Raw genomic sequence first — 26,543 nt, forward strand, 5'->3', positions numbered from 1 at the left:
GGAAGCCAGTCTTGCAGAACAAGCACTTGCAGATTGCTCATTATTTTTATCTATCTCTTACCGTAAGCCACGTGAGTGACTAGATGAACAAAACACAAACGTAAAGCCTTGTACCATAGTGTTGGGTTCAGTTTTGTTATTTTAATCCAGGCACAATTGTTCCTACTGCATAGTCCAGGGTGGTTTTTCCAAAAGTTTTAACACCTGATTTGGGATCAGCTTGAAACGATCTCCCCGCAACCGAATGAAAGGAACCGTGAGTGCTGTGATGTAGCTTACAGGTGCGGTCACCAAAACTGACTTGAAGAGGACTTATCTGTAGTGTTTGTAATTGAGTTGTATGTAATTTTACTTTATAATCTCAGTGTAACTATCAAGTGCAATTCCAAATCGTGAAGTATAAATCTTGGATGTGTAAATATCGGAAGCTCTTTGTCAATAAAAGGGATAAAAGGCCTCGGACAATATGTGTCGCTGCTTGTTTCAGGCTCAGAAAGCATCCCCCGCTGCGCAAGGTGGGTTGCTGCTCCTACATCAAAAAGTCCTGTCTGTGGATTCTTCTTCTTCCAGCCAGCGGCGAGGGATGATGCAGGCATGGATGAGTCCCAGAGCAGCCAGGGCTGGGTTGGGAGGATTCAGGTCGGTGGCTGTGCTGTGTGCTGTGCCTCCTGCTCCGGGCACCCATGGCCCCAAGGGACACACGTGTCCCTGCTGCCGTTGGTTCCAGGTGTGTGGGAGGAGGGAATGTCCCGCTCTGCCTTTCCTGCACCCTGGCAGGCAAGCCAAGCCAAGCTGTGCCTCTTTAGCTGGCTCATGGAAGGGCTGCTTGGGGACTTGGGGCAGAGCCCGGGCCGCTTGCCCTAACTGAGGATGCTCTCCGCTATGGGCCCAGTTTGGCTAACAGCACCCCCGTAATTACACCCACATCTCTTTTTACAGATGCCCGTGGGTCCCAGGGGCCCACCCTCACCTGCCAAAAATAGCAGCAGAAGCAGCGTGTGGGACCTGCAGCCTCCCTTGGGGAGGGGGGAGGTGGTGTGGCTGCACCTGCCCTGTGCTGAGGAGCCCACAGGTTCCTGTCCCGTGGCCTTAGGAAGCCCTGCAGCTGCAGCTCCTTCCGCACGTGGGGGGAACTGGGGTGCCCATATCTTCCCACAGCCTCCCAAGAGCCGCAGTCGGTGCCAGGGACCGGAGCATGGTGCTCACCTTCGCCCTCCACCTCCTGGGCAGCTCTGCTTTGCTCCTGGCCACTACGGCTGGGGCTCAAGGTAAGGGAGACCAGCAGGTCTGCACCTCTGGGACCTTCCTCCCATGGACCTCCTCTTCCTCATCACTGCTCCTCTCCTCGCTGATCCTCTTGCTTTTCCCTGCAGAGGTAGGTAGGAGCCCTGTGCTGGTCCCAGGTGGATCTTGGCATGCCAGACCCTGAGCATCACAGAATGATGGAAGGCTCTTCAGATGGCACTGGGGCCACCCTGTGTCCTTCAGTGGCTGGGGGAAAGGGAGTTACAACCTTGCTGCAGGAGGGTATGGAGAATCTTTCATAACCCATCTAGCTTCTCGTAACAAGGGGCTTGACCTATGTCTTTAAACTGCCAAAGTAAAGCTGGTTATGGATACAGCATCTTACGGCAGCGAGACAAGGAGCTTGTTCCAGTAATAAGTTGTGTTCAAGCTCTGTCAAGTTGAAACTTGCTGTGATAAACAGAAATGTGTTGGAATGAGGCAAGAGAGTAAAATGGCAAACAAGACTGTGCTGTTGGGCATGTTTGATGTTCGCTCTGAAAGCCCATGGGCACAAAAGCTTGGCAGGTAGCCCCACATGCCCTTTTGTTTGGGACAGGATAGCAAAAAACCTACAGAAATCAGCTCCATCACTGCAGTATGGTTTTATTTACCCCTTCCCATCTTGTAAGCACGGGTGCTGTGACCTGGCGGCCCTGGCAAGGTTTCAGAAGTGTTTTGGTACTGTATGGAGAAGACTTCCCTATATCCTCAATCATGTTAATTATTCACTGGCATCTTGGGAGACCAAAGGCTGTGGTAGCTCAGTGGCAGGCTAGGAGTCAAGCATCGGTGGCTGCAAAGAGCTGGGTTATATTTCTTTAAAAAAGGGGGAAAAAAAAGAAATATCACTAAGGTAACACATTGCAAAAAGGTTATACTTCTGTTATACTTAATTTTCTGTATGTCCAGCTGATGTATGTGCATTTGGCTCGCCAGCCTTGTGGAAGTAGCTGTCATTGCTCACATGTGCTGCTTGATGCCAGAGAGCTGTGGCTCTCGGCTGAGCCAGGCTCAGAGCTGTGGGAAGGCTGCGAAGGGTGCAGCAGAGACCAGAGCTGGGCTGCACCAGAGCCGCTCAGCGGGGAGGAACAGAGCTGTGGCCCTTTACTCAGTAACCCAAAGGATATTACCAGCGAGAGGCGTTTGTTTACATTCTTTCTACATTTTCCTATCTAGTGCAAATGTTTGCCTAGTGAACAAAAAGCTATTTCCCTGCAGGTTTGTTTCTGAACGCCTGCCTGGCCGCCTCTCTGCATGCCTGCCTCTCTGTCTCTCTCTTTCTGCGGGGGTTCAATGCAAACAGCCCCCAGGTACCCCTGGAAGCACACCAGCAGGTTCACAGCCTGGTCCCTTGTAAGATGCATTTTGCCCTTGCTGGCATGGATCTGTTCCTGCACGGTCACGGCAGTGCCATGGGTAGTGTGGCACAGCACCCCAGCCCACGCTGTGCACCCTGGCCACGTGCCCCGGGTAGCACAGATCCCTGGACTGCAGTTAAGTTGGTCCTGGATGGTCCTGCCAACGTTTCCCTGGGTTGGATTGGACCCAGGGGATGTGCTTCCCAGCCTGTGGGTTAGAAGCATGCAGAAGGGCCATGAAAAGCTCTTGACCTTATCAGGCGACTGATGTGAAATCCTGGACGCCCATTTCTTGCCAGCTGAGGAAGCAGTGGGGTCCCCAAGCAGCGCAGGGAGGAGTCCCCCAGCCCAGGGGCAGCCATCCCAGCCGCAGCCTCCACTGCATCCCATTGCTGAGGGATAACAGGCTGCACGGACACCATCAACACAGCGACCATCACAGGCAGGAACAGCTTGAGAGCTGTGTAGGTAAACGTTTTATTTCTCTCCCTTTTCCAGCTACCCGATGCCCGTTCCCACACATCCAACGTGGGAAGAGAGTACCCACTACTCGCCCTTTCTACAGGACTGGGGACACCGTAAGCTTCGTGTGCAACACAGGGTATACCTTGCAGGGCTCCCACACAAGCACATGCCAAGCCAACTTCACATGGAGCCCACCTCTGCCAGTGTGCATGAAGGGCAAGTGTCCCAGCGCGGTGCCAAGCTCCTCTTGTGTCCTCTCAAGTTCAGTGGGAAAGCAGAGCTGGGATGCGTCTGTCCTCCTCGCTTCTCTTCTCAAACCAAAGTGCTGCCAGCTTGGCTCTGGGGGACACAAATGGCTCGGGAGAAGTGATCTGGGGTGGGACACGGGGATGGCTGCAGCCTGCCCTGTCGTGGGCTCTGAGCGGGATGGGGAGAAGTTAACCCTGGGGCTGAGCTGCTCTGTAGCAGGAGGCTGTAAACTCCCCAGCACGGTCAGCAGCCAGAGGCCAGCTGTGCCCAGGGGGATTTCTGTCACTCCACTTCTGGTCAGATGTGGGACATTTTCATCTTCCTCCTGGAACGGGAAGTAATCATAATTTCTCGCTCTTCTTGCTGCTTCCATGCCCACATGCACCTTCTGCCAAATCCCATGATGTGCCTGTCAGCTCTCCTGTCGGGACTGTCATTATTAATAGTCATTTCCTCCAGCTGCAATGCAACTGTAATCTTAATGCTGCTGTACCTTTAGTTAAGTAACACTTCGGTCCAGCAAATGTAACAAAGACCGAACAGAGCTCAGGACATTACCCTGGTATTACCCAAACATTCCCAGTAGCACCCAAAATGGCAAAGACCTGACTCATCAGGGAATTTCTTTTTCTTTTCCAGAGGTGATGTGCCCTCGGCCACCGAACATTGCCAACGGGCTGCACAGTGGACAGACTTTGAACAAGTTTTCCCGGGGACTGAGGATATACTATGGCTGCAAGGATGGCTACGAGCTGGTCGGGAACATGTCCATCTACTGCATGGAGGCAGGGGTGTGGAGCCAGCCCCTGCCCCGCTGCGAAGGTGGGTGGATGCTTCATTGCTCGCTGTGGGGCTGGCGGAAAGGATACTGGATGTCCCGTAGGAACAGTGCAGACAGGCTTACAGCGGTGAGGAGAAGGGAGAGGGCTGTGTGTGCAGGATCTGGCCCGTGCATTGAAGTTTAAAGGATGCTGTCCACGTTCCCCACAGCAATCGGCTGTGAGATACCTGAGGTGCAGAACGGGAAGATCTATGGGCTGCAGAGCACCTACAAGGCTGGGGAGACTCTTCACTTTGACTGCATCTCTGGTTATGCCACAGACGGCAGCTATGAGACTCAGTGCCAGCCTGGGGGGACCTGGGATCCACCGGTGCCCACCTGTGAGAAGGGTGAGTGCAGGTGCCCGCTGCTTCCCCAAGGGTAGCCCTGCCCGGCCGGGTGCTCCTTGCAGCAGGAACAGCGTGTGCAGGCAGAGCCGCCCCCGGGATGGGCTTTAACCCATCAGTGCAGCATCGCACCAACTCCCGTCCCCTTGCCTGTTGCTCTCTCGCTGACTTAGGACCTTCTCTCTCCCTCTTGCAGTCCGACCATGCCCTCCACCTCTGGAAATCACCAATGGAAATCACAGTGGCCAGGGCAAATCAGTTTTTACTGCAGGAATGCGTGTAACATACACCTGCAACCCCAGCTACCACCTGGTTGGAAATCCTGTTGTGTTTTGCAGAGCATCAGGGAACTGGAGCCAGCCCAGCCCTCGCTGTGAAGGTGTGTCTGTGGTCTGTCCCCTCGGGTGAGAAGCTCCTAGTGTGGCTTTGAGCACAGGGGAATCCCTGATGGGTTGCCGCTGAGACCTTCAGTGAAGGATTAAATTCACCTTTAATGAAGTATACAGTTTTATAATATGTAAGGAATACGCTTACATCCCTGAATCCAGAGCTAGGTGTTTCTATAACTGTGGCTGCATGGGGCATAACTCTTGTGCTGGGGCTGGATGCTGGTGACCACACAGTATATATGCAGGAACTGGCACATTACTTGATGTGAGATCCAGTGCAAAGGGGTGTCCGGAGCCAGCTCCCTCCTCCCAGTGCTCCAGCAGCTGCCCGGCTGCAGCACACCCAGGGAGAACCGGCTGGTGACAGCGCAGGTGAGCAGGCAGGGGCATGTTGTGTGACACAGCCTTCGGGGGCAGACCAGCTGGATTTCTATGAATCAATTCAACGTTCTTTGTACAGAAAAGTCAGTGGAGAGACAGGGCACCCAAAGGCTGGCTGTCAGGGCAGAGCTGGCAGTACCTGAGGTGCGAGTCCTCTGCCCTTCGCCTTTCCCCATGTCTGATGTGCAGGAGGTTTCAGCTGAGCTGTCTCTCAAGCATTGGTTGTCCCAGACACTCTCATGGGCTTTTCGTCTCCCCCTCCAGAGCTGATGTGCCCTCGGCCACCGAACATTGCCAACGGGCTGCACAGAGAACAGACTTTGAACAAGTTTTCCCGGGGAGTAATGGTTTACTATGGCTGCAAGGATGGCTACAAGCTGGTCGGGAACATGTCCATCTACTGCATGGAGGCAGGGGTGTGGAGCCAGCCCCTGCCCCGCTGCGAAGGTGGGTGGATGCTTCATTGCTCGCTGTGGGGCTGGCGGAAAGGATACTGGATGTCCCGTAGGAACAGTGCAGACAGGCTTACAGCGGTGAGGAGAAGGGAGAGGGCTGTGTGTGCAGGATCTGGCCCGTGCATTGAAGTTTAAAGGATGCTGTCCACGTTCCCCACAGCAATCGGCTGTGAGATACCTGAGGTGCAGAACGGGAAGATCTATGGGCTGCAGAGCACCTACAAGGCTGGGGAGACTCTTCACTTTGACTGCATCTCTGGTTATGCCACAGACGGCAGCTATGAGACTCAGTGCCAGCCTGGGGGGACCTGGGATCCACCGGTGCCCACCTGTGAGAAGGGTGAGTGCAGGTGCCCGCTGCTTCCCCAAGGGTAGCCCTGCCCGGCCGGGTGCTCCTTGCAGCAGGAACAGCGTGTGCAGGCAGAGCCGCCCCCGGGATGGGCTTTAACCCATCAGTGCAGCATCGCACCAACTCCCGTCCCCTTGCCTGTTGCTCTCTCGCTGACTTAGGACCTTCTCTCTCCCTCTTGCAGTCCGACCATGCCCCATGCCTCCAAGGCTCCACAATGGAAATCACAACGGCCAGGGCAAAGGTTTTTTTACTGCAGGAATGCGTGTAACATACACCTGCGATCCTGGCTACTACCTGGTTGGAAATCCTGTTGTGTTTTGCAGAGCATTAGGGAACTGGAGCCAGCCCAGCCCTCGCTGTGAAGGTGTGTCTGTGGTCTGTCCCCTCGGGTGAGAAGCTCTTAGTGTGGCTCTGAGCACAGGGGAGACCCTGACCATTGCAACCAGATCCTCAGAGAAGGTTAATCCCATGTAAAGTGTTGCATGGTACAAATTAATGTCAGGCCCTTCTGTTGTGAAGGCGGGGGTGGGGAGGTTTACGTAGATGTCAAGTTGTTGTTGCAATATTAACAGCCTGTGCATTTTTTGTTTTGTTTTGTTCCGACTCCTTTTGCCCATCACTTCTGCACATCACCATTTCCAGTGACTGTCTGCATAAATCCAGATGTACAGAACGGAAGGCAAATTGGTGGTCAAGGACTTATCTCTGCACCTGGGCAAATGGTGACATTTCAGTGTCATGATGGCTACAGCCTGCAAGGCAGTGCTGAAGTCTTCTGCCAGGAGGATGGCAGCTGGGACCCTCCTGCTCCCATCTGCAATAGAATGCACCATTACCTGGAGTTCTCAAACAGGCCGGTACTTCCAGGTAAACGGTGACATAGCTGCCTTGAGGTACACTACTATTTTCTGTCCCCTAACCCTGTTATAAAAACGTGGTGAAACCCTCTGAGTGGAAGATTTAAGTATATCCTGGGAATAAGAACCAGATCCTCTGGAATCCTTTGGGAAAATAGGTTGTGTTTGTTTAATGATGGCTACATTAATCAAAATAAATGATTTTGCAAAGCAAACCAAATGCCTTTCCTCATAACTGTGTTCTTTCTGTGCTTGCACCCGGCATGCCTGTCCTGCCTGATTCTCACGTCTGTTTTCTTTTTTAATAGGTGGTTGTGGTGCTCCTACAAGGTTACACTTTGCTGAGCTAAATGAGGAGCACAAAAATGAGATTGATTTTTCTGTTGGGAAGACTGTGCAATACACTTGCCGACCTGGATATGCTAAACACCCAGGAATGTCACCTACTATTACATGCCTTGAGAGCGGAGTGTGGTCAGAAGCACTAGAGTTCTGTAAAAGTGAATAGCTCCTTGATTTGGTGTCCGTTGTTCAAGAAGGAATAGGCGCTAGGTTCTGTCCATGCTGCAAAAACCTTAACGTTATTCTGGTGGTCAAATAGTATGTGACTAGTAAAGCCATGTAACTTTATGCTGTTTGAAACCCATTTGGGGGGTAACTGGAAATGTGGACAGATGACTGGAGTAATAGTTGCATCTGTTGTGCCATGGTATAGACAGAAACATAAAATGAGGGTTTTCTTCTCCCCCAGGAAAACAATGCAATCATCCTGGTGAACCTGTGAATGGGAAAATTGTTTTCCTAACAGATCTCCTGTTTGGGTCAACAGTGCTCTACAGCTGTGAAGAAGGGTAAGTCCTGGTTTTGGCTATTGCTTAAAACAGCAGGGAGAGACATTTTCGGTAAGTCTCCCCTTTTTCCTCCTATTCATTCACTCCCAATAAATAGATATATTAATAGATGTATTAATAATAAATTGATTCTATACAGAAGCCACTGTACGGTGTTCTGTACCTATATAACACATAAGGTGTTCGCTATCTTATGTTTACATGTATATAGTGTGAAACGGGTCAGGCAGAGCGAGGAAGGGAACTTCTTCAGGGCCACAGCTTTGCTGCCAGCAGGGCTGCTCACACTGTCCGAGGCGGTTGGAAGGTGATAGTAACTCAGACTGACATGACCTGGGATGAATGTTCAATCCTTTTAACACCAGGCACAGGTTAATTGGACGAGCCAGCAGACAATGTGGGATTTTTGGTGGACGTGTTGAATGGAGTGGTGACATTCCCACTTGTCAGCGTAAGTAGCTTACGACGCCGGGGGTGTGCATGGATTCGGTAAATATTTTCCAGCAGAGACTGCCAAATCTGTCCAATCAAAGCTTTCACGGGGAATTTCTCTGCTCTGTGGGCATGAAAAATATCAGAAGGTTTTGAAGTCGTACAAAAATGTTCTGGGAAAAGGTACAAGGTCTCAAAGCTTAATGGATTGTAGAAAGCAATGCCTCAGCTGGAGCTTTTTCAGCAGTACTTAGGTGTCCTGTCTCTAACATCACAAGCCTGTTGCAGGAGAGGAAGGGAAACATTCAGCTTAAGGGTTGTTATTGTTAGACTCAGAGAGAGCAAGGCTCACCCCTAAGGAGGGGCAAAGCTCGTTGGGAGGGCCAGAAGTGGAATCCCAAAGTCCCAAACCACGGGCTTTCTCTTTCACTCCAAGTACAGACAACTGGTGTGTACCCAGAGAGCTGCTGTGCTGCACCTCAGCAATCACACCTGGGTGTTTCTCTGCTGATTTATTAGTGTTGCTGATTAGGTGACAGTTTTGTGATGAAGAAAGAAACATTTACTGGCCCATTCTGGGATTTTAAAGCATATTACAGATTCTCCAGGTATGTGTTAACCTAAGGTGACATACAGATTGCTGCCTGTGCGTTGCCTTTGCACTGTGTGCAGCTGAAAAATCAGGATTATACACAGGCAATGCAAAATAGATATTGCCTTTTTTATTTCTTAAACAGTGGAGAAGATAAAGCATCTAAGTGTTTCCTCCATAGAGGTTTGTCTTGCTGGTCTGCTTTCTAACAGTCATAGAAATTGCTGGCCAGGGAGATGGGATCCAGCTGCCTACAAGGCCTCACCGAGAAGGTCACATCACTGCAGTTACTCTGTCTCTAGGACGGGTGTTTATGCGCCACAGACTGAGGGATTTCAAGTACTTTGGTGCTGCTTTTGAATTTAGAAGCCTTGTTCTGCACCTCCGCAGGTATCCCCTGTAAGCCACCTCCGGACATTCCCAATGGGAAGCACACAGGCAGGCTGCTGGATGAATTCCACTATGGCACATCTGTAACATACACCTGCAACCCTGGGTACCCGCTGCACGGAGAGCCCTCCATCTACTGCACCACCCAGGATGGGAAAAACGGCGTGTGGAGTGGGCCCCCCCCGCAGTGCGGAGGTAGAGTTGTGTGTGCACACGCAAAAACTCCAATGCAATCCTCCCAGCTCTACTGCTTCATATTCAGAAAGGCTAGGAAACCTCCAGACAATTGCACTCCTTGCCTGAGTGCCTGCTAGGGCAGGATTTGCGAGGGCTGATTTGCAGCTGAGGCCAGGCAGAGGGGAGGGGGCTGGAGGGCCACCCCACCGCCTCCGGCATTTCCAGCCTCACCTTTCAGCTTGAGTCTCTCCTTCAGCATTTGACTTCGCTGGATGCAGGCAGTACATCATCTAAGGCAAAATTATTTTCAGGCTTGTGTCTTAAAGGGCATTGCAACCCTAAGTGGCTTTGCAGCTGCACAGGCACTGTTTAAGTGCCTGTTTTGAGGACCGGCACTTCTTTTCCAGAGGCAAGATGTCCTGTCCCGCAGGTTCGCAATGGGCGAGTAGTGTCTCCTAGGACTACCTACACACACAAGGACACCGTTGCCTTTGAGTGTGAGCCAGGCTATGTTCTACGAGGCCACAGAGTGGTACGATGCCAACTAAATAACACCTGGGAGCCACCTGTACCAGTCTGCGAGCAGGGCAAGTGTTCAAACAGTGCTCGGAAAGTTAACCTTCCCCCTGCTCTCCCTTAACCTTCTCCCTGCTCTCCCAAATCTGCTTGGTTTTGACTCCTTTAACAACTGGGCTGGCTTATCTTTCTTGGTAGATGGCTGCAATGCACCTACCAGACTGATGTTTGCTGAGCTGAAGAAGCCATACAGCAACCAGACTGTCTTTCCCGTGGGGAGGACGGTGGAATACGTGTGCCGGCCTGGGTACGCCCGGCACCCAGGGATGCTGCCAGTCATTACATGCCTCAGGAATCGGACGTGGTCTATGGCACTGGAGTTCTGTAAAAGTAAGTCCTGCAAGTGCTAAAAATCCTGAAGTGTCAGGCTTGGCTGGATTTCCACATTTTTCTAGCTTTATGAGTTTCCTTATGCAGTCTGGTCTGTGTTAGCATCCCTGGCTGGGATGTGAGTGAGCAGCGGAGGGTTAACGGTGGCTGGCATTCCCTTCTAGGGAAACAATGTGCTAACCCAGGGGATCCGGAGAATGGCAGAGCTGTTGTCCTGACAGACCTCCTCTTCGGGTCCAAAGTTAATTACACTTGTAACAAAGGGTGAGTTTGCAACTAGCTGAATTCAAGTGCCAAGTGAGTGAAGCAGATTTTCAGCTTTACATGAAGGAAGCTATGTCCCAAGACAGAATCCTTGGCTGCCTCTTCAGGGGTTGTAAAGAAATCTCAAGTCCCTTAATGTAAATAAATAAATCCTTCTGTGTGACTCCAGGTACAAGTTGGTTGGAGGTTCTCAGAGGACATGCGAGGTCTCTGGTGCACATGTCTCATGGAGTGGTGATGCTCCTGTCTGCCAAAGTAAGTAGGCCACAACAAAAGGTCCTTGGAGATGGCTTGGAAGAGAGTGGCACATCTTTCAACACAAAGATTTTATTGCAACAAATTTGTCAAGTCACTGTATGTGTAAAATCTTCCCTTTTTCTTTTCATCCTGTTTTGGTTTTGGATGCTTCTGAACATGTTTCCAAAGGTCTTTTATTTATCCTAGTCTGAACTGGGAAAACCATTAATATTTTAAACTCTCTGTTACTGGGATAAGTATTTCTCACCGGTCATGTAGGAATGGTGTGGTCAGTCTTTCTCTGCATGTGTCACCAATGGTTATGGAAAGGGAGGTAAGAATTGTCCCACCACCTCCAGACATGGGCAGCAAGGAAGTGATTCACAGGAGGGCACAAGTTTTCCTTCCCACATATGATTTTTTTTTTCCATACAAGGTTTGTCTCTGGATAATTTGGGTCACTGTGTCCAGAAAGCATCACTGCTGAGATGGGTTCATCCCCGTCGGTTCCCTTCCCGGGAAGCGTGTGTGTCCTGCAGACCCCAGGTGCTGCTGCAGCAATGATGCTAAAAGCCACCTCGTACGCACCTGCAGGCATCGTCTGCGATCCGCCTCCGGACATCCCCCACGGGAGACACAGTGGGCACCTGATGGACACATTCTCCTACGCGGACGTGGTCGTCTACACCTGCGACTCGGGCCACTTGCTGGCTGGGGAGTCCTCCATCTTCTGCACCACGGCAGACGGGGAGCACGGCGTGTGGAGCGGGCCGCCGCCGCAGTGCGGAGGTAGGGCTCTGCCGGGCGTGGGCGTCATCCCTGCTGGAGACGTTTGCTTGTGAGTGGCAGAAGGACTGATTGTGGTTGCAGTGGGGGCTGCACCCACGGATAGGAAGACACCTAACATGACGGACATTTCTTCAAATAACTTAATCGGATTAATTGTCTTCCGCCTTTGGTTTTTGAAGATTGAGGTTTTCAAGATTTTTTTCTTGACCTGCCCATATTTCTTATCTGCCTTTCCTTCTCCTTTGCAGAGGTGAGATGTCCTCCCCCTCCAGGCATCGCCAATGGGAAGCACAGCGGCCAGCTCTCGGACACCCACCTCCCAGGCTCGACTGTGCAGTACAGCTGCAGGGACGGCTACTCCCTCGTTGGGAACACTTCCATTAGCTGTACAGCTGAGGGAACGTGGAGCCGGCCCCAGCCCCGATGTGAAGGTGTGTTTGTGTTGGCTTTTTTTATCTTTCCTTGGGCCCTGTCTTCCTTCTTGGCTCTTGGTCTCATCGCTACAGACCAGATCTCCAGTGAGAGGCAGAGCCCAAAGGTCCCACAGGCAGGAGCAGCTCCATCTGCCTCTGTGGACTTCTCTTTCTGTCCTCAGTAAGGGCAGACTCTCAGGAGCAGGTGAATAATGGTATTTTGTGTAAGCATAAGAGTCAATAATCTTGATATGCCCATGACAGTGATGGCAAAGTTCAGCAGCAGGTACTGCCCTTGGTCACTGTCCCTCCACACCCAGGATGGGCTTCATACCCCCAGCAGTGCCTCGTGCTCTTCACTTCCAGCAACCGGCTGCAAAAGACCAGAGATCGAGAATGGAAGAACGGCTGGGCTGGAGACCACGTACAGGCTCGCAGACATTGTTGTCTTCGAATGTGATTTTGGTTATGCCTTGAAGGGCTCTCAAGAGTCTCAGTGCCAGTTTGGGGGCACATGGGACCCTCCTGTCCCCATCTGTGAAAAGAGTAAGTGTAAATGAGGTGGTGGGTGGTAGCTGATTCCTTCCGAACCACTGTGTGAGTGCACCTGGCAGGGTGCAACTGCCTCACACTGGAGGTAAAGAGGCCACTCTCCAGGACTGGAAGGGACAAACACACACATATCTGTCGTCCTGTCTAGATAATCCCCATTCAGGCATCAGAACAGGCTGCCCGGGGAAGTGGTGGAGTCACCATCCCTGGAGGTATTTCAAAGACATGTAGATGTGGCATGTAGGGACATGGTTTAGTGGTGGAATTGCAGTGCGAGGTGAATGGTTGGGCTCAATGATCCTAAAGGCCTTTTCCAACCTAAACAATTCTATGATTCAGACCCTTGTTCTGTAGGGCTTTCATCTCTTTAAATGGATCCACAGAGAAACAGTGAGTCAGGCTGGTGTCTGATCTTGTTTACAACCCAGAAGGGGCAGAGCAAACTCTTAGGACCACAGATAGAAACTAACCACTGTAAATGCCTAAACAGGGAGAGATGATCACTCTTGATGTCAATAAGCTCAAAAAACATGAAGGCTGGAAGGTAAGTGAGGGTAGGATGGAAACATAGTTCAAACAGTGACAGCCCTAGTTATTTGGGAAAAGTTAATGGGAAAGACAGACAGAAAGAAAGAAGTTAAAAGGCTGCCTTACCCCACAGTTGGTGTTTGTGGCACCAGCTCTTCACCAGTTATGACTTTTCCCCCTCCTTGTAGTGCTACAGTGTCCTTCCCCTCCAAATATCAAAAATGGCCAGCATGACAGCAAGGATGTCAAAGCGTTCATTCCTGGAACATCAGTGAAGTACTACTGTGACCCAGGGTATGTCCTCACTGGGAAAACAACCGTTTCTTGTTTGACATCTGGAACCTGGAGCATCCCTTACCCCCGCTGTGAAGGTGAGCTGTCAGTGCTGTTACTCACAGTGAGAAGGGCGACCATTGTGGTCGCACAGCCTTCCCTGGATTTTGACCTTGCAAAAACAAAAGGGGAAACCCCAGCTCTGTCAGCCGCTTCCCTAGCCCATGCTCTGCTGCTTTTCACTTCCAGTGATCACCTGCACAAGCCCCAGCATGCAGGATGGAGAAGTGGCTGGAGGAAAGAGAGCTGTGTACCATCCTGGGGCCAGCATCACCTTCCAGTGCCACCCGGGCTACATGCTGCAGGGCAGCCATGAAACCAAGTGCCAGCCCGATGGCCGCTGGGTGCCTGCTGTCCCCACCTGCAAGCCAGGTGAGCACGGGCACATAGTGGTTTTAGAAGGAGGATGCTTAGGGCCATTCTTGCCCTGGAGGGGCCCTGAGGTCATGCTCTCTGCCTCACTGACATTGCTTCAGGTGCAACAGTCTTGCCATGTTAGTTGTGCTCTGTTGGCAAAATCACTAAAATGCCATTCTCTGCTTCTGCCCTGTTAGTGCTGCCTTGTCCTGCACCTCCCACCATCGCTCATGCCACACACAGCGCAGAGCTTGGGGCAAACTTCACCAGCGGCATGTCGGTGAACTACAGCTGCCAGCCCGGCTTCTCCCTCTTCGGAGACCCCTCTGTCTGGTGCACGGCCTCGGGGAGCTGGAGCCGCCCGTACCCACGCTGCACAGGTGGGGCCAGCTGCAGCTCCCCGTGCACCCGTGGCTGGCTGAGCATCCGTCCTGTGCTCAGCTGACCCTGGAGCAGGCAAACCTGCCAACCTGCAGCATTGGCATGGGGAGGGGGGAGGTGAAACCACACACCCAAAGACCCCCCTGGGTCTAAGTGTGCTTCCAGCACATGCAGGAGCTGTGTGCATTTTGGTGGCATTGGGAATAACCTAGTGAACTGCTAAAGCCCATGGTTTCCTGAAAGGAGACAATCAAGATTGAGTGTTCTGATTTCTGAAGTGGCAAATTCTGCACTCTACAGCCTGAAGACGACACGCTGCACCAGTGTAGGATGTGCAGAGTGGAAACATGAAACTAGCTAAACTGTTTGTTGGTTTGGTTTTTTTGGGGGGTGGGGGTGGCTGTTTTAGTCTACTTTTTTTTTAAGAGCATATAAATTAGGTGTGTGTCTCTCTACGTAAAGTAAGAGTTTATGTAAGCAAACGTCAGAATACATAGAAGAGATATTAATACCCTGGGGTTTGTAACAGTACCTACCAATGCACTTGTTTCTCTTTAGCTGCATTTCACAGCCAGGACATATTCTTCATGTGCATTTTGTTCCTTGGCAGCTGGCTGTGGGACACCAACAACGTTATTGTTTGCTGAGTTAAACAAGGAACATAAAAACCAGACTGAGTTTCCTGTTGGGAAGACTGTGAAGTACACTTGTAGGCCTGGATATGTGAAACATCCACAAATATCACCAACTATTACGTGTCTTGAAAATCAAACATGGTCTGAAGCCCAGGAGTTTTGCAAGCGTATGTTTTGCAGATACTTCTAGTTTGTTTAAATTTCAGTGTGATGAATGAAGCCTTGTCATTCTTCTTTTCAGTTCCCTCCTTTATGGGGTTTGGGAAAACTCTTAGAATTAGTGGCTCTTTTATAGCATTGAGTTAAAGAAGCTTAAAATCGGGTCTTTTTTTACCCAGGGAGAAAGTGTGATCATCCAGGAGAACCGGAGAACGGCAGAGTTATCATTACAACAGATCTCTTCTTCGGATCAACAGTGAATTACACCTGCAATGAAGGGTGAGCCCCAGCCAAGCTCCTGCTCCTCACTGAGATGAAATCAGCAATGCTTCTGCTCTCCCTGCAACCCGTAGGCAATGCATGTCTCCCCAAAGAGACCGGGGGTTGTGGCTCTGAGCTCAGAGCACACCGGCATTGCCTGCACAAGGTGATGCTGGAGGAGAAACTGGAGTTCTCAGGTGCTAAGAGAAAACAGAAATCATCCAAATGATCAGGGAAAACCTCAGCATCCTTTGGGTAGTTTAAAAAAGTTTGGGCACTAAAGCAATTCTCATATTCACAATGGTCTATTTCTAGTCTGATTTCTAGTCCAAATATTTGGACCAAGAATTTGGAGAAGGGGATTTATTTATAATTTTTTAAGTGCCAATTAGAGGGCATGACTACCTGAGTCTGGTTCTGTGGAGCATATGAGGTGAAAAGAGGTTTCATTTTGGAAGCTCTGGCTTAAACCAGCGATTTAAGTGGACGTTTCTAGAGGGCGGAAGGAAGAGGAGAAGGCATGACAGCTCCCTGAGGCTGCCTGTGCCAGCTGAGGGGACCTGGGGGGGAAGTTCCCCACATGAGCTAAGGTTCATCGCTCTAAAATGGCAGTATTAGACAACAACTAAGGTAATACTTGGTGGCTGTGGGAGATGCAATGTTCAACGACAGTCCTGTAGTGACAAAAGTGACTTTGTTTGACCCCAGGCACAGGCTGGTGGGAGTGTCCCAGCGGCACTGTGTGATTTCAAGCTCTGGGCCACGAGTGAGGTGGAGCGGCGATGTTCCCGTCTGCCAGAGTAAGTACATTGGGTTAGGAGCTGAACAGACTGGTACGAAAGCAAACACGGCACAAAGTGACTCAGATCGGTGCTTTCCTTGGGAAAGATCTTCCAAGGCAAAGACAAAAAGCATCACTGCTGAGATGGGTTCATCCCCGTCGGTTCCCTTCCCGGGAAGCGTGTGTGTCCTGCAGACCCCAGGCGCTGCTGCAGCAATGATGCTAAAAGCCACCTCGTACGCACCTGCAGGCATCGTCTGCGATCCGCCTCCGGACATCCCCCACGGGAGACACAGTGGGCACCTGATGGACACATTCTCCTACGCGGACGTGGTCGTCTACACCTGCGACTCGGGCCACTTGCTGGCTGGGGAGTCCTCCATCTTCTGCACCACGGCAGACGGGGAGCACGGCGTGTGGAGCGGGCCGCCGCCGCAGTGCGGAGGTAGGGCTCTGCCGGGCGTGGGCGTCATCCCCGCCGGCAAGGCTGCAGGCAGGGCAAGGTGCACACAGGGACATACAGCAGTCCTGGGGATGAATGCACAGAAATAAATGCTCCAAAGTCGAGAGAGCTGAAGCATCTGGATAGACTGTGGCAGTGAGCAGCAGCCGAGGGATGCCTGTCTGAGACTTCCCTGTCTCACAGGCTGGCAGCTCAGCTGCAATATTCCTTTGATCCAAGTCATTCATTTTTCCGTAATCCTCTTTTTTTCTCACTAGTGACATGACTATGGTTTTGCCCTCTCCCCCCAGTCTCGCAGTGCTCTCACCCTCCAGCCATCACCAATGGAAAGCACAGTGGCCAAGCCACAGCAGTTTTCGTCAGCGGCATGTCTGTGAGCTACACCTGTGATCCTGGCTACGTTCTTGTTGGAGAGGCACAGCTTAACTGTACTTCTTCTGGAGCTTGGAGTGTCCCTGCCCCTCAGTGCGAAGGTGCATTCACCTGCCTTTGTCACTTGTGGATATGCCAGTGATACAAAGGGATTATGGGAGGAAAGAAGGGGAGAAAAGTGAAAATCCACATGCGTGTACTTAGACTCGGTTGTCTAGTGCTAAATAGGAAAACAAACCAGAAAACCCATATGCTCATTCATCCTGTTCTCAGTGAAGATTTCCTTCCCTGTAGAGCGGCTGTGTCCCTCCCCATCACCAATTGACCACGGCCAGCATGATGGCAAGGATGTGAAAGTGTTCGTCCCTGGAAAGGCTGTAAATTACAGCTGTGACCCTGGCTATTCTCTTATTGGCAAAACAGCTCTATACTGTACGGTCAATGGAACCTGGAGCATCCCTTATCCCCGGTGCGAAGGTAAGCTGTGAATGGTGTTGCCCATAGTGAAAAGGGGGACCATCACAGTCACACGTCTTTCCTGAATTTTCATAGGATCACAGAATCATAGAACAGCTTGGGTTGGAAGGGACCTGACAGACCATCTAATTCCCACCCCCTGCCACAGGCAGGGACACCTGCCACCAGCCCAGGTTGCTCCCAGCCCCGTCCAACCTGGTCCTGAACCCTTCCAGGGACGGGGCGCCCACAGCGGCTCTGGGCACCCTGTGCCAGTGCCTCACCGCCCTCACAGCAAAGAATTTCCTCCCGATATCTCATCTAAATCTCCCCTCTTTCAGTTTAAAGCCATTCTCCCTTGTCCTGTCACTACACACCCTTGTAAAAAGTCCCTCTCCAGCTTTTTTGTTGGCCCCTTTAAGTACTGGAAGCTGCTCTAGGGTCTCCCCGGAGCCTTCTCTGCTCCAGGCTTTGTGCGTGCATCCTTCCTGCATGCTACGTGTCCATGCCTCTTTGTCATTTTGTTTTGTCCTCTCTCTTTAGTGCTGCAATGCCCTTCACCTCCAAATATTGAAAAAGGAAATCACAACAGCCAGGACCTGGAAGTTTTCACTACTGGAATGGTTGTAAATTACAGCTGTGACCCTGGCTACAGCCTCCTGGGAGAGGCATCGATTTACTGCACTGACTCAGGAAACTGGAGCCTCCCTCTTCCCCGGTGTGCAGGTACACAGTGGTTCCAAGATGGGACTTGTGGACAGTCTTGGGATTTCTGCCATTGAAAGCTGTAGGACTTGTCCTTTCCTTTACTGTTTCCAACATTTTGAATCCTTCAGCCCTTCCCCTTTGTTTTCAGTTTTGCTTGTAAACTCTCATCTATGCATACTCAACATACATTTTAAAACAACTTTGTTTATTTGATATCCCCTGTGTTTGCTTTCCTGATAGGTGGCTGTGGTGCACCTCCAAACTTAACCTTTGCTGAGCTAACTGAGGAATACAAAAATCTGATGGAGTTTCGTGTTGGGGACACTGTGCAATACAGATGCCAGCTGGGATACATGAGTCACCTTGGAGTACCCCCGACTCTGACTTGCCTCAAAAACCACACGTGGTCTGAAGCGCTAGAGTTCTGTAAAAGTGAATAGCTCAATCAGTTTGGTGTTGGTTGTTGAAAATAGTCTAAGTTACATTTGTGGGTTTCTTAAAGCAATTCTTTAAAACATGATTCATACATGGCTTCACTAGTCACATAATTTGGGCAGCTATTGGTCTTTTTAAAATCACATCTTTATTGGTGTCTGAATGTGGACAGATCCTTAAGATACCTTCTCATAGCGCATTACAAAACTGCAAGAGAGGAGTTTAAACTCAGCCTTGTTCTTTCCCAGGGAAGCAATGTAAATACCCAGAAACACCAAAGAATGGCAGAGTTGTTGTTCTGACAGATCTCCTTTTTGGGTCAACGGTGAGCTACACGTGTGAAGAAGGGTGAGTCCCACGCTGCCTTTGCTGACTCCATTTCTGAGCTTGGTGTTGGGCAACTTACAGTAGAAGGTCACAGCCCGCTCCTCTGCATGGCCGTTCTCCAACAGCAAGCCAGAATTTGTATTTTGGTTCTGGTTATGCCATAGTTACCTGCTTGGGAAAGGGAGAAGCGTCTCTCATTTTTCCCTGATTTCCCTGAGCTCAACAGATTATTTTGCAAACTTCAGTTTCAGCCTGCCTTCTCAGACAGCCACCCAGCAGGAGCTGAGAGTGCAAGCAAGCATGTGCCACAAGGATGCTCCAGCAGTTTGGAAATCACTTGCGTCCAAGTCCTGATTTAGCACCTGACCAATCTAACCCAGAATAATTTGCGATCATTGCTGTTCTTCTTGGATCTAGGAAGAAGGAACTTGGTGTCCTTCCTTCCCATGTGTCAAACCAACAGAAACACCTCAGTGACCAGCCAGAACGAGGAGGCTGCAGATGGACACCTCTGGGAGTAGTGTCAGAATGGGAGTACAAAATCCAAGCTGAATGACTCGGTACCAACTGATATTTCTTTCTTTGTAACTCCAGGCATCGACTGGTTGGACAGTCTCACAGGCGATGTGAGATTTTTGGACCAGATGTTGCATGGAGTGGTGTTCTTCCCATTTGTCAGAGTAAGTAGGTCACCACTAGACCTGGCCCAGAATTGCCAAATTAAGTCCTTAAATTTAAAAAGTGGCCTTTCCTTAAAATAAATAGAACCTTGAGAAATACGAATTTTTTTTAAGCCTAATATGCTTCTAGGATTGTTTTGTTTTGCTTGGTTGGATGGTTTCTTCTAAAAATCTTCCAGATGGTAGCTTTTGATCTTTCACAGTTAGGTAGACTGAAGAGTTGTGAGATGCCTGCAGGGGTGTGTCCCTTTTCTTTCATAAACATGAATAATGAATTAAGGAAGAAATGTGTCTTGCAGTAGAAGAGTGGGATATTAAGTAAAATTGAACTGGGATCTTCCAAATACTGTACTGTGACCCAAACCACAAGGCTGTTTTGCAGGGTTTGATCACTGCAATTAGTCTTCCCTTCAGACGTAATTGCTTTGGAAGGCATAAACTTGGTATAGTAAAGCAGTCATGAGAATGACTAAAAGGACTTCAGGATTTCTACACCATTTAATATATTTATTGGAATGTATTTGCATTATTCTGTTTATAGGCACAAAACTATGTTTTTATATAGAATAATGTGGTAAACCTATGGTACCTGTAGGAACTGAAAAGCCCTCAGTTCTTGAAATTATTTTCCTGTGAGGCTCCAAGTACTGCCTGTGAAACTCCTCTGAGCAGTGGCACGTCAATGATGGACTTTATATATGCATCAATTACAGCACACATATAGCTCCCTCTTTAAGATAATGAATTTATTTTTCAGAGGTGGTATGTCCAGTCCCAGAGATCCAGAATGGGAGAGTATCTGCTCTTAAAAATCACTACACATACAAAGATACTGTTAGCTTTAAGTGTCGTAAAGGCTTCACCTTGCGAGGCCATCGCACATCCCAGTGCCAAGCAGATGAAACGTGGGATCCACCCATACCAGTCTGTGAGCAGGGTAAGTGTCAGCACTCTCACTTGTTAGCACTGCAGATTCCTCCCCTACTGGTCCTACCCACTCACTGAAGCCAAAGTTAGCTTTACTTTTCCTGTTCGCTCCAACTACTTTAAGGAGAAAACAGAAATTGTTTCCTTTATTTATGCCTCTCTTCTCACACAGGAGATGACCCAGGTTTTGGGTAATGCTGTAAGTATAAGCAAGATTTGCACTTTTCTCACCCTACTTGTTGCAATCAATAATCCACATTCTCTTCATTTCCTGAAAGTGAAAATTGGTAGTTTGAAAATTTGGTGGCTTGAAAGCAGGACACTGACTATCAGAGGGGAGTGAATTTTTTGCTGGAAATGTAAAGGCAGGATGAGGGAAAGTTGTGTATTGTATATGCTCAACCAATATATATTTTAAACTCTTAATGCTGCATCTAGATGGAGTGGCAGAGCACTATCATCATCCCGATACCAAACCAAAACCAGGTAGGTTAAAAGATTTCCTAAACACTAACTCGTCCTCCCAACTTGACCTGCTTTTTGCAGGGAAGAGGGGTAATTGCACTTTTTTACTGTCTTCTTATCACCTTTTTTACAATTGAACATCACCTTCTCACCCTCTCCCTTTCCACTTTCAGTAGTGAAGTGTCTGCCTCCTCCAAGCATTCCTAACGGGGAGCACAGCAGCCGTTTCTCAGACACTTTTGATGTAGGAGCTCTTGTGCGCTACCGCTGCAAACACGGCTTCTCTCTCATTGGGAATAAGTCTGTTCATTGCACAACAGACGGAGTCTGGAGCCATCCGATTCCTCGCTGTGAAGGTATGTTTGTGCTCTTTCCACTGAACCGTCTCAGCTTTCTAAATGTGTTCAGCATGTAGTGATATTTGCCTAAGGACTTGCTGAAACAAGCTGTTGCTTCAATAAACTCCACCACTAAAAAAAGAATGAGGTCTCTGTGGACTCTACCCCACTCAAGTTTTGCAGTCTGAAGGGTTCTTTATACTCTCACTTCACAGTTGGCTGTGTGAGCCCAAGAGTCGGGAATGAAAAAGCAATCTGAGAGACTCTCTGTAGGCCTGGAGACATCATCACAATTGAATGCAGCACTGCTAATGTCCCAAAAGACCTCCACAAGTCCCAGTCCCAGCCTAGGGACACATGGGATCCTCCACTCCTCCTCTGTGAAATAGGAAAGCGTGTGTTATCTCTTCCGTGGGTGGCTATCCTTTTTGACCTTCCCACTCTTGGTACTGTGTTGTAAGATGTTTAGGAGGTGAGCGGAATCCAGAGTCTAGTTGTTCAGAACTGAAGATCCATCTATCCTAATTTTTCCCATTCTTATTGCTGCAGTATCTGGTGCCTCAGTTTCTCAGTGTGAATGTCTTAAAAATGAGCTGAGGCCAGCTTTGCCAGCCATAAGGAATGTGTATAAATGTTGTAATAAGATGGTCTTATAATGGAAATTCCACACTTGTATATATGAACTAACCACTCTTCTTATCTGACATACCATGAGAGATGATGGTGAAGTTTCCCGTCTTGCCTCTATGAGCTCTGTTTTGATCGGCACATCTCTCTTTTTAGTGCTGCGCTGTTCCAAGCCTACAGGTATCGCCCATGGGTCTTTCAGTGGCCCGGCAAAAGCAGTTTTCACTCCTGGAACATCTGTAAGCTACATCTGTGAGCCCGGCTTCTCTCTCATTGGGACAGCATCCATTTCTTGCACACAATCTGGAGCCTGGAGCCATCCTCCTCCGGTCTGTCAAGGTGTGTTTTTGTTGCAGAGAGCTAAGAAGAAAGGACATTTAACATGACTTGCCTTAGGGAAAGGTTTGTATAAGAACAAAATCTGAGACTTTTACTACAGAATGTGTGATAAGAACATGATCAAGTTTATACCCACTTCCAAAGCCTGATGGAGTTACAGGGTTACAAAATCAGTTTGTTGAGCCTAGGTGAAGAAATTAAAAGGGAACAATCAAAGCTGCAAAAGGTAGGGTGCCTTTGCTACCCTCTGGCAGTCCGTCAGGATCCTGATGCCAACACTGTTGTTTGTATCTCCCTGACTTTCCAGTTGTGAAGTGTCTCCATCCTCCAAACATTACCAACGGGAAGCTCAAAGCCAACATCTCAGACACTTTTTCCTACGGAGCATCTGTATCCTACAGCTGCAACCCTGGTTATTCACTTGTTGGGAATGCTTTCATCAACTGCACAGTGTCAGGAGCCTGGAGCCAGCCTCCTCAGTGCGAAGGTGTGTTTGTGCTTAATTTGCTCATGTTGTTTGGAATTCGTGGTGGCAGAATCAGAAGTGGGCTGAGGAGACATGCAGCCATGCTGACATACATTCTTTACTTTGGAAAAAATTAGATCTTCAGAGAGACATATGGAAGAAAATCTAAGCAGTAAAATCTCCTGCAGCTAACACTGAATTCCATCCCCTTATTTTGCTTGGGAACCACTTTTCTATCATAGTTAGGCAGTCTTGATCTGTTAATTATGAATTTATGTACTCTTTGGGAAGAGTATGATATTATCGTAAAGAAGCAGGATGGGAACCTCACACTGACAGTCAGAAAGATATGAGTACAATAGAGGCAATTCTGAAAGGCAGTTTTAACTCTTGCATGTTTTCCATTTCTGATCTTGTTGCCACGAATGAGTTGTGTAATAATTTCCCTCCATTAAAAGCTTTTCATTTTTAGTAAAAGAGTAGCAACTTTTCCCCTTTCCTTTCCTTCCCTTTTTGTGTCTCTCACTCCCCAGTTATCACTAACAGGAATCAGAGGAAGTGATTAGTTCACAGGAGTTGCCTCTGATGGGTGTTTTGTAGGTTAAGTGTCAGCCTGACTATTATTCCCTTCTCGACAAATGCCTCTGTATCTGTGACTCGGCACTTCTGTGTAGCTCACTGGGAAGGTCAGTCCTCAGGCAAAGCTGACCAGAGGTGATTTCATGAATGTCACAAGATTCCTAGTGTGAGTGTTCCTGCGTGGAAAACTGGACATTCACTGGAATAAATTCATTACCACACAGGGAACTTCCTTGGTGGAGTTGTACTCACCTCAGTGACTCAAGAGTTGAAAGTGCTTGGGTAACAATGAGAGGAAATAACGTACCAAATGCTTATTTACATAAGTCAGAAGCTCTTTAAAGGAAGCAGTCTCACAGAAAACCTCTCCCTGCCATTCCACATTCTCATGGTTTTGAAGTGTCTTTAGCAACTATTATATGTGATAGCAAAAATAAATACTAAAAAAAACCCCATAAAACAAAGGGTAAAAGTCACATGTTGACCTCACCCCTTTGGTCTCCACTGAGAAACTTCTTCAGAATTCTTGGGCTTGGACTGTCAAAGGTGAGTAGATGCTTAAATTAAGCAACTGACTCACTTCATTGAACTCAGTAGTGTAAGTATCTTAGATGGTTGGACTATTTAATAAATTAATTCTTGATAAATAATATGGCTGGTGACATCTTTGAAAGGCAAGGGACTTCTACAGACTAGAAGTGGGTTATAGACAGTTGATTATAAAGCTCCCACAGAATCCTTCACTGCTACACCTTTCTTCTCCAAACGTTTTGTTAGCCCAGCATCAGAAAAATCTCTCTGGAAGGCTTCTCCCAAGGTATCCCTACTGCACACAATTTTCCATCTGCCGTATCAGTGTGGAGTAGATGATCCGTACAAATATTCACTGTGGGAATGCAACACCCACCCTCTTCTGCAGCCACAAAGAAAGGATAAGAATTATTTCCTGGTTACATTCAGAAAGAATTCAAGAACAATGTCTTAACTCACAGTTGTATTTCTCAAATGTTATGTTCCCTCTCATTAAATGTCCTTTTTTTGTAACTTCTAATTTCAGAGATGGGATGTATATTCCCAGTAGTTCAAGGTGTAAAGAAAGCCACAAAAGGAAATACTTATCGCTCTGGGACTAACATCACTCTTGAATGTGATGATGGTTACACTTTGGAAGGCATCAGTCAGATTCAGTGCCAAGAGGACTTCAGCTGGGACCCTCCTGTACCCACCTGTAAACTGAGTGAGTGAAATATGCATGAAGCAAAGATCAAACAGAAACATGCAAAAGCATTTCAAACATGCAAATGTTCTTTCTGTATTAAAAAAGAAAAGAATATAATGGTGTGGCTTTGAAGAGATGCTGTATTATAGGCCTTAGCAGTGAAAGTTTTAGCAATAAAGTGATTATCTACAATTCAGAAACACCGTATTTTGCTAGAACGGTTCGCTCATTTTTCGTTTTCTCTTCCTTTCAGCATCACGCAAGTCTGGTTCAGTAGGCCTAGGTAAGTAGATTAGAAACGTTTTTGTGGCCAGGTTTTCAGCTTTACACAGTGGTCTTAGTGGCACCATTTCCCTCTGCTTACTTCAAAGATACGCCTCATTATGTCTTGTGCTGACAACAGTGAGAATAATATGTGCTCTTCTCTCTCAGGAGCTGCAGCTGCAGTTATCCTGCTTGTTCTGGGGGCAGGCATTGCCTGGAAAATTATTTCTAAGCAGAAGGAAGGGTAAGCAGTCTGCTGGATGTTCATCCATGTCCTTTGTTGCCATGTCTCAAGTTTTATACGCTTTATAAACCTGGAATATTTGCCTGAATATGCCTGGGCCTTGTAATTCTGTATCTTCAGCTCACACTTGCAAACTGTACAAGACACAGCAACCTGGAATCAATGGTGTGGTTGTTTTATTTCAAGGCGCTCTTCCTTAGAGAAAACCAACATGAGTGTTCTTTTACAAACCAATACAGTTCACTAATTTCTTCTTATTCACTTAGCTATTATAATACATACGAAAACCACAGTTATGAAAACCCTCTGAACCAGAAGTGTTCATGTCTTCCATAGAAGGTATGGATTTATGTTCCTCAACATAAAATATCAGTTAAGAGCTGCAAACTTGACTAGAAAACTTCTTCCCCTGAATCTTCTAATAAGACGCTTTGTTTTGCTGGATGGAAGAGATTATTTTAAACATACTGTTTTTTTAAACATTCTATTTTTCTTTCTGACACCACCCTCAATGTGTTTCCTTTTCCATAATCTGAATATAGACGGTCTTCATGGGTCAGACTTCCAGACTATGCCTTGCTTCTAACATAAAGCTGCTTTTGTTTTGTAAGGATTATGGCAGAGCTTGCTCTCTAGCAAGCTACCTTAACAGCAGTAGCGTCAGAAAAGGACACTGAACTGTGCCTTTGGGGTTTTTTGCTTGCTTTTACACTAACTGCAATGCCATTTTTACCTGCAGGTGAATCTACGTTCTATCTTTCTGTGCTGAATCTATTGCAGATAATAATAAATTTTCAGTTAGCAGCACTCTGAATGTCATCAGTTTTGTCTACAAAACGGCACCTGTAAACACTAACTCTTTTGTTTTTTACTTTTATAAAGGCTGGTTTTAGACAATTCCTCTTTTAAAACTATTGCAGAAATTCTCTTCCTCCCTCTCTGAGTTACAATGTAATTGCTGGGCATCTGTGTGAAAACAGGAAAAGTCTTAATTTTGACACCGGGCTGTCATCTTTTTCCTAGGCTGGGCATCTGCGCCGCCACTAACCAGGCACTATACTCATTCTCCATATACAGCTGCTGCAGGTTGCATGGAAGCATCGCTCATGCTGAGACTGAAATTCTGTGAAAAAGGCACTTTACAGCAAACTCAGCATTAATGCTCCTTCTGCTCCCACTGATTGATGTAAGGATCTAACAAAGCTCAAACTGCACAGAGTAAAGATGCTGCCTGAGGGACTTCTCTATGCTGCTGCCATCTGAGGAACATTTCCTTTCTTTATTTGCAAACCCTGTTATAAGCAAGATCCACAGAAGCATTCCTATGCATTCATGGGAGTCACAATTTGTTAAACCAAAGACTGTCTTAACAGCAACCGTGTTCACTTCTGCCCTGCCACATCACGGGACGCTGCTGTGTTTTCTTCCAGGAATGCCGATTTGTGGTGTTCCTCTGTGGATGCGCTTAACCTAATAAAAGCTGAACGTTGGGCCAGTAATTGCCTTAGGTTTTGTCTCTCCTTTTGTGTCCGCCTAGAGTTTTGAGTCTTAACACTGCTCTGCTAACACTCGGATTGCCTGTCAAAGCAGCGGCCCTGCACACGGCTGTTCGTCCTGGGCAGGCACACAGGCGCCT

General features: G+C 48.3%; 1 protein-coding gene across 1 annotated transcript; it reads left to right on the forward strand.

Annotated features, from left to right (window-relative positions):
• Window positions 1-668: 668 nt before the first annotated feature.
• Window positions 669-26,414, forward strand: LOC308054694 (complement receptor type 1-like). Its single transcript, XM_080367902.1, has 44 exons — window positions 669-727; window positions 1,159-1,268; window positions 3,144-3,326; window positions 3,999-4,181; window positions 4,350-4,529; window positions 4,723-4,905; window positions 5,561-5,743; window positions 5,912-6,091; window positions 6,285-6,467; window positions 6,746-6,970; window positions 7,269-7,460; window positions 7,712-7,811; window positions 8,177-8,262; window positions 9,226-9,420; window positions 9,810-9,989; window positions 10,117-10,308; window positions 10,473-10,572; window positions 10,742-10,827; window positions 11,404-11,598; window positions 11,847-12,029; window positions 12,378-12,557; window positions 13,280-13,462; window positions 13,614-13,796; window positions 13,979-14,161; window positions 14,773-14,964; window positions 15,136-15,235; window positions 15,926-16,017; window positions 16,249-16,443; window positions 16,752-16,934; window positions 17,128-17,310; window positions 17,833-18,015; window positions 18,238-18,429; window positions 18,681-18,780; window positions 19,354-19,439; window positions 20,197-20,376; window positions 20,805-20,852; window positions 21,005-21,187; window positions 21,953-22,135; window positions 22,443-22,622; window positions 24,238-24,417; window positions 24,653-24,682; window positions 24,832-24,907; window positions 25,174-25,246; window positions 25,931-26,414. The coding sequence occupies exons 1-43, from the start codon at window positions 684-686 to the stop codon at window positions 25,241-25,243; spliced, it is 6,528 nt and encodes a 2,175-aa protein (XP_080224028.1). The 5' UTR covers window positions 669-683; the 3' UTR covers window positions 25,244-25,246; window positions 25,931-26,414.
• The last annotated feature ends 129 nt before the right edge of the window (window positions 26,415-26,543 follow it).

Source organism: Falco punctatus, assembly GCF_963210335.1.
Source record: "Falco punctatus genome assembly, chromosome: 17".
Taxonomy (NCBI): domain Eukaryota; kingdom Metazoa; phylum Chordata; class Aves; order Falconiformes; family Falconidae; genus Falco; species Falco punctatus.

Bases quoted from the DNA above. Each gene is read 5' to 3' on its own strand.
- LOC308054694 (XM_080367902.1), top strand. From the start codon at position 684: ATGGCCCCAAGGGACACACGTGTCCCTGCTGCCGTTGGTTCCAG. The intron at 4,906-5,560 runs GTGTGTCTGTGG...CTCCCCCTCCAG, and splicing joins GCCCAGCCCTCGCTGTGAAG to AGCTGATGTGCCCTCGGCCA. The intron at 14,162-14,772 runs GTGGGGCCAGCT...GTTCCTTGGCAG, and splicing joins CCCGTACCCACGCTGCACAG to CTGGCTGTGGGACACCAACA.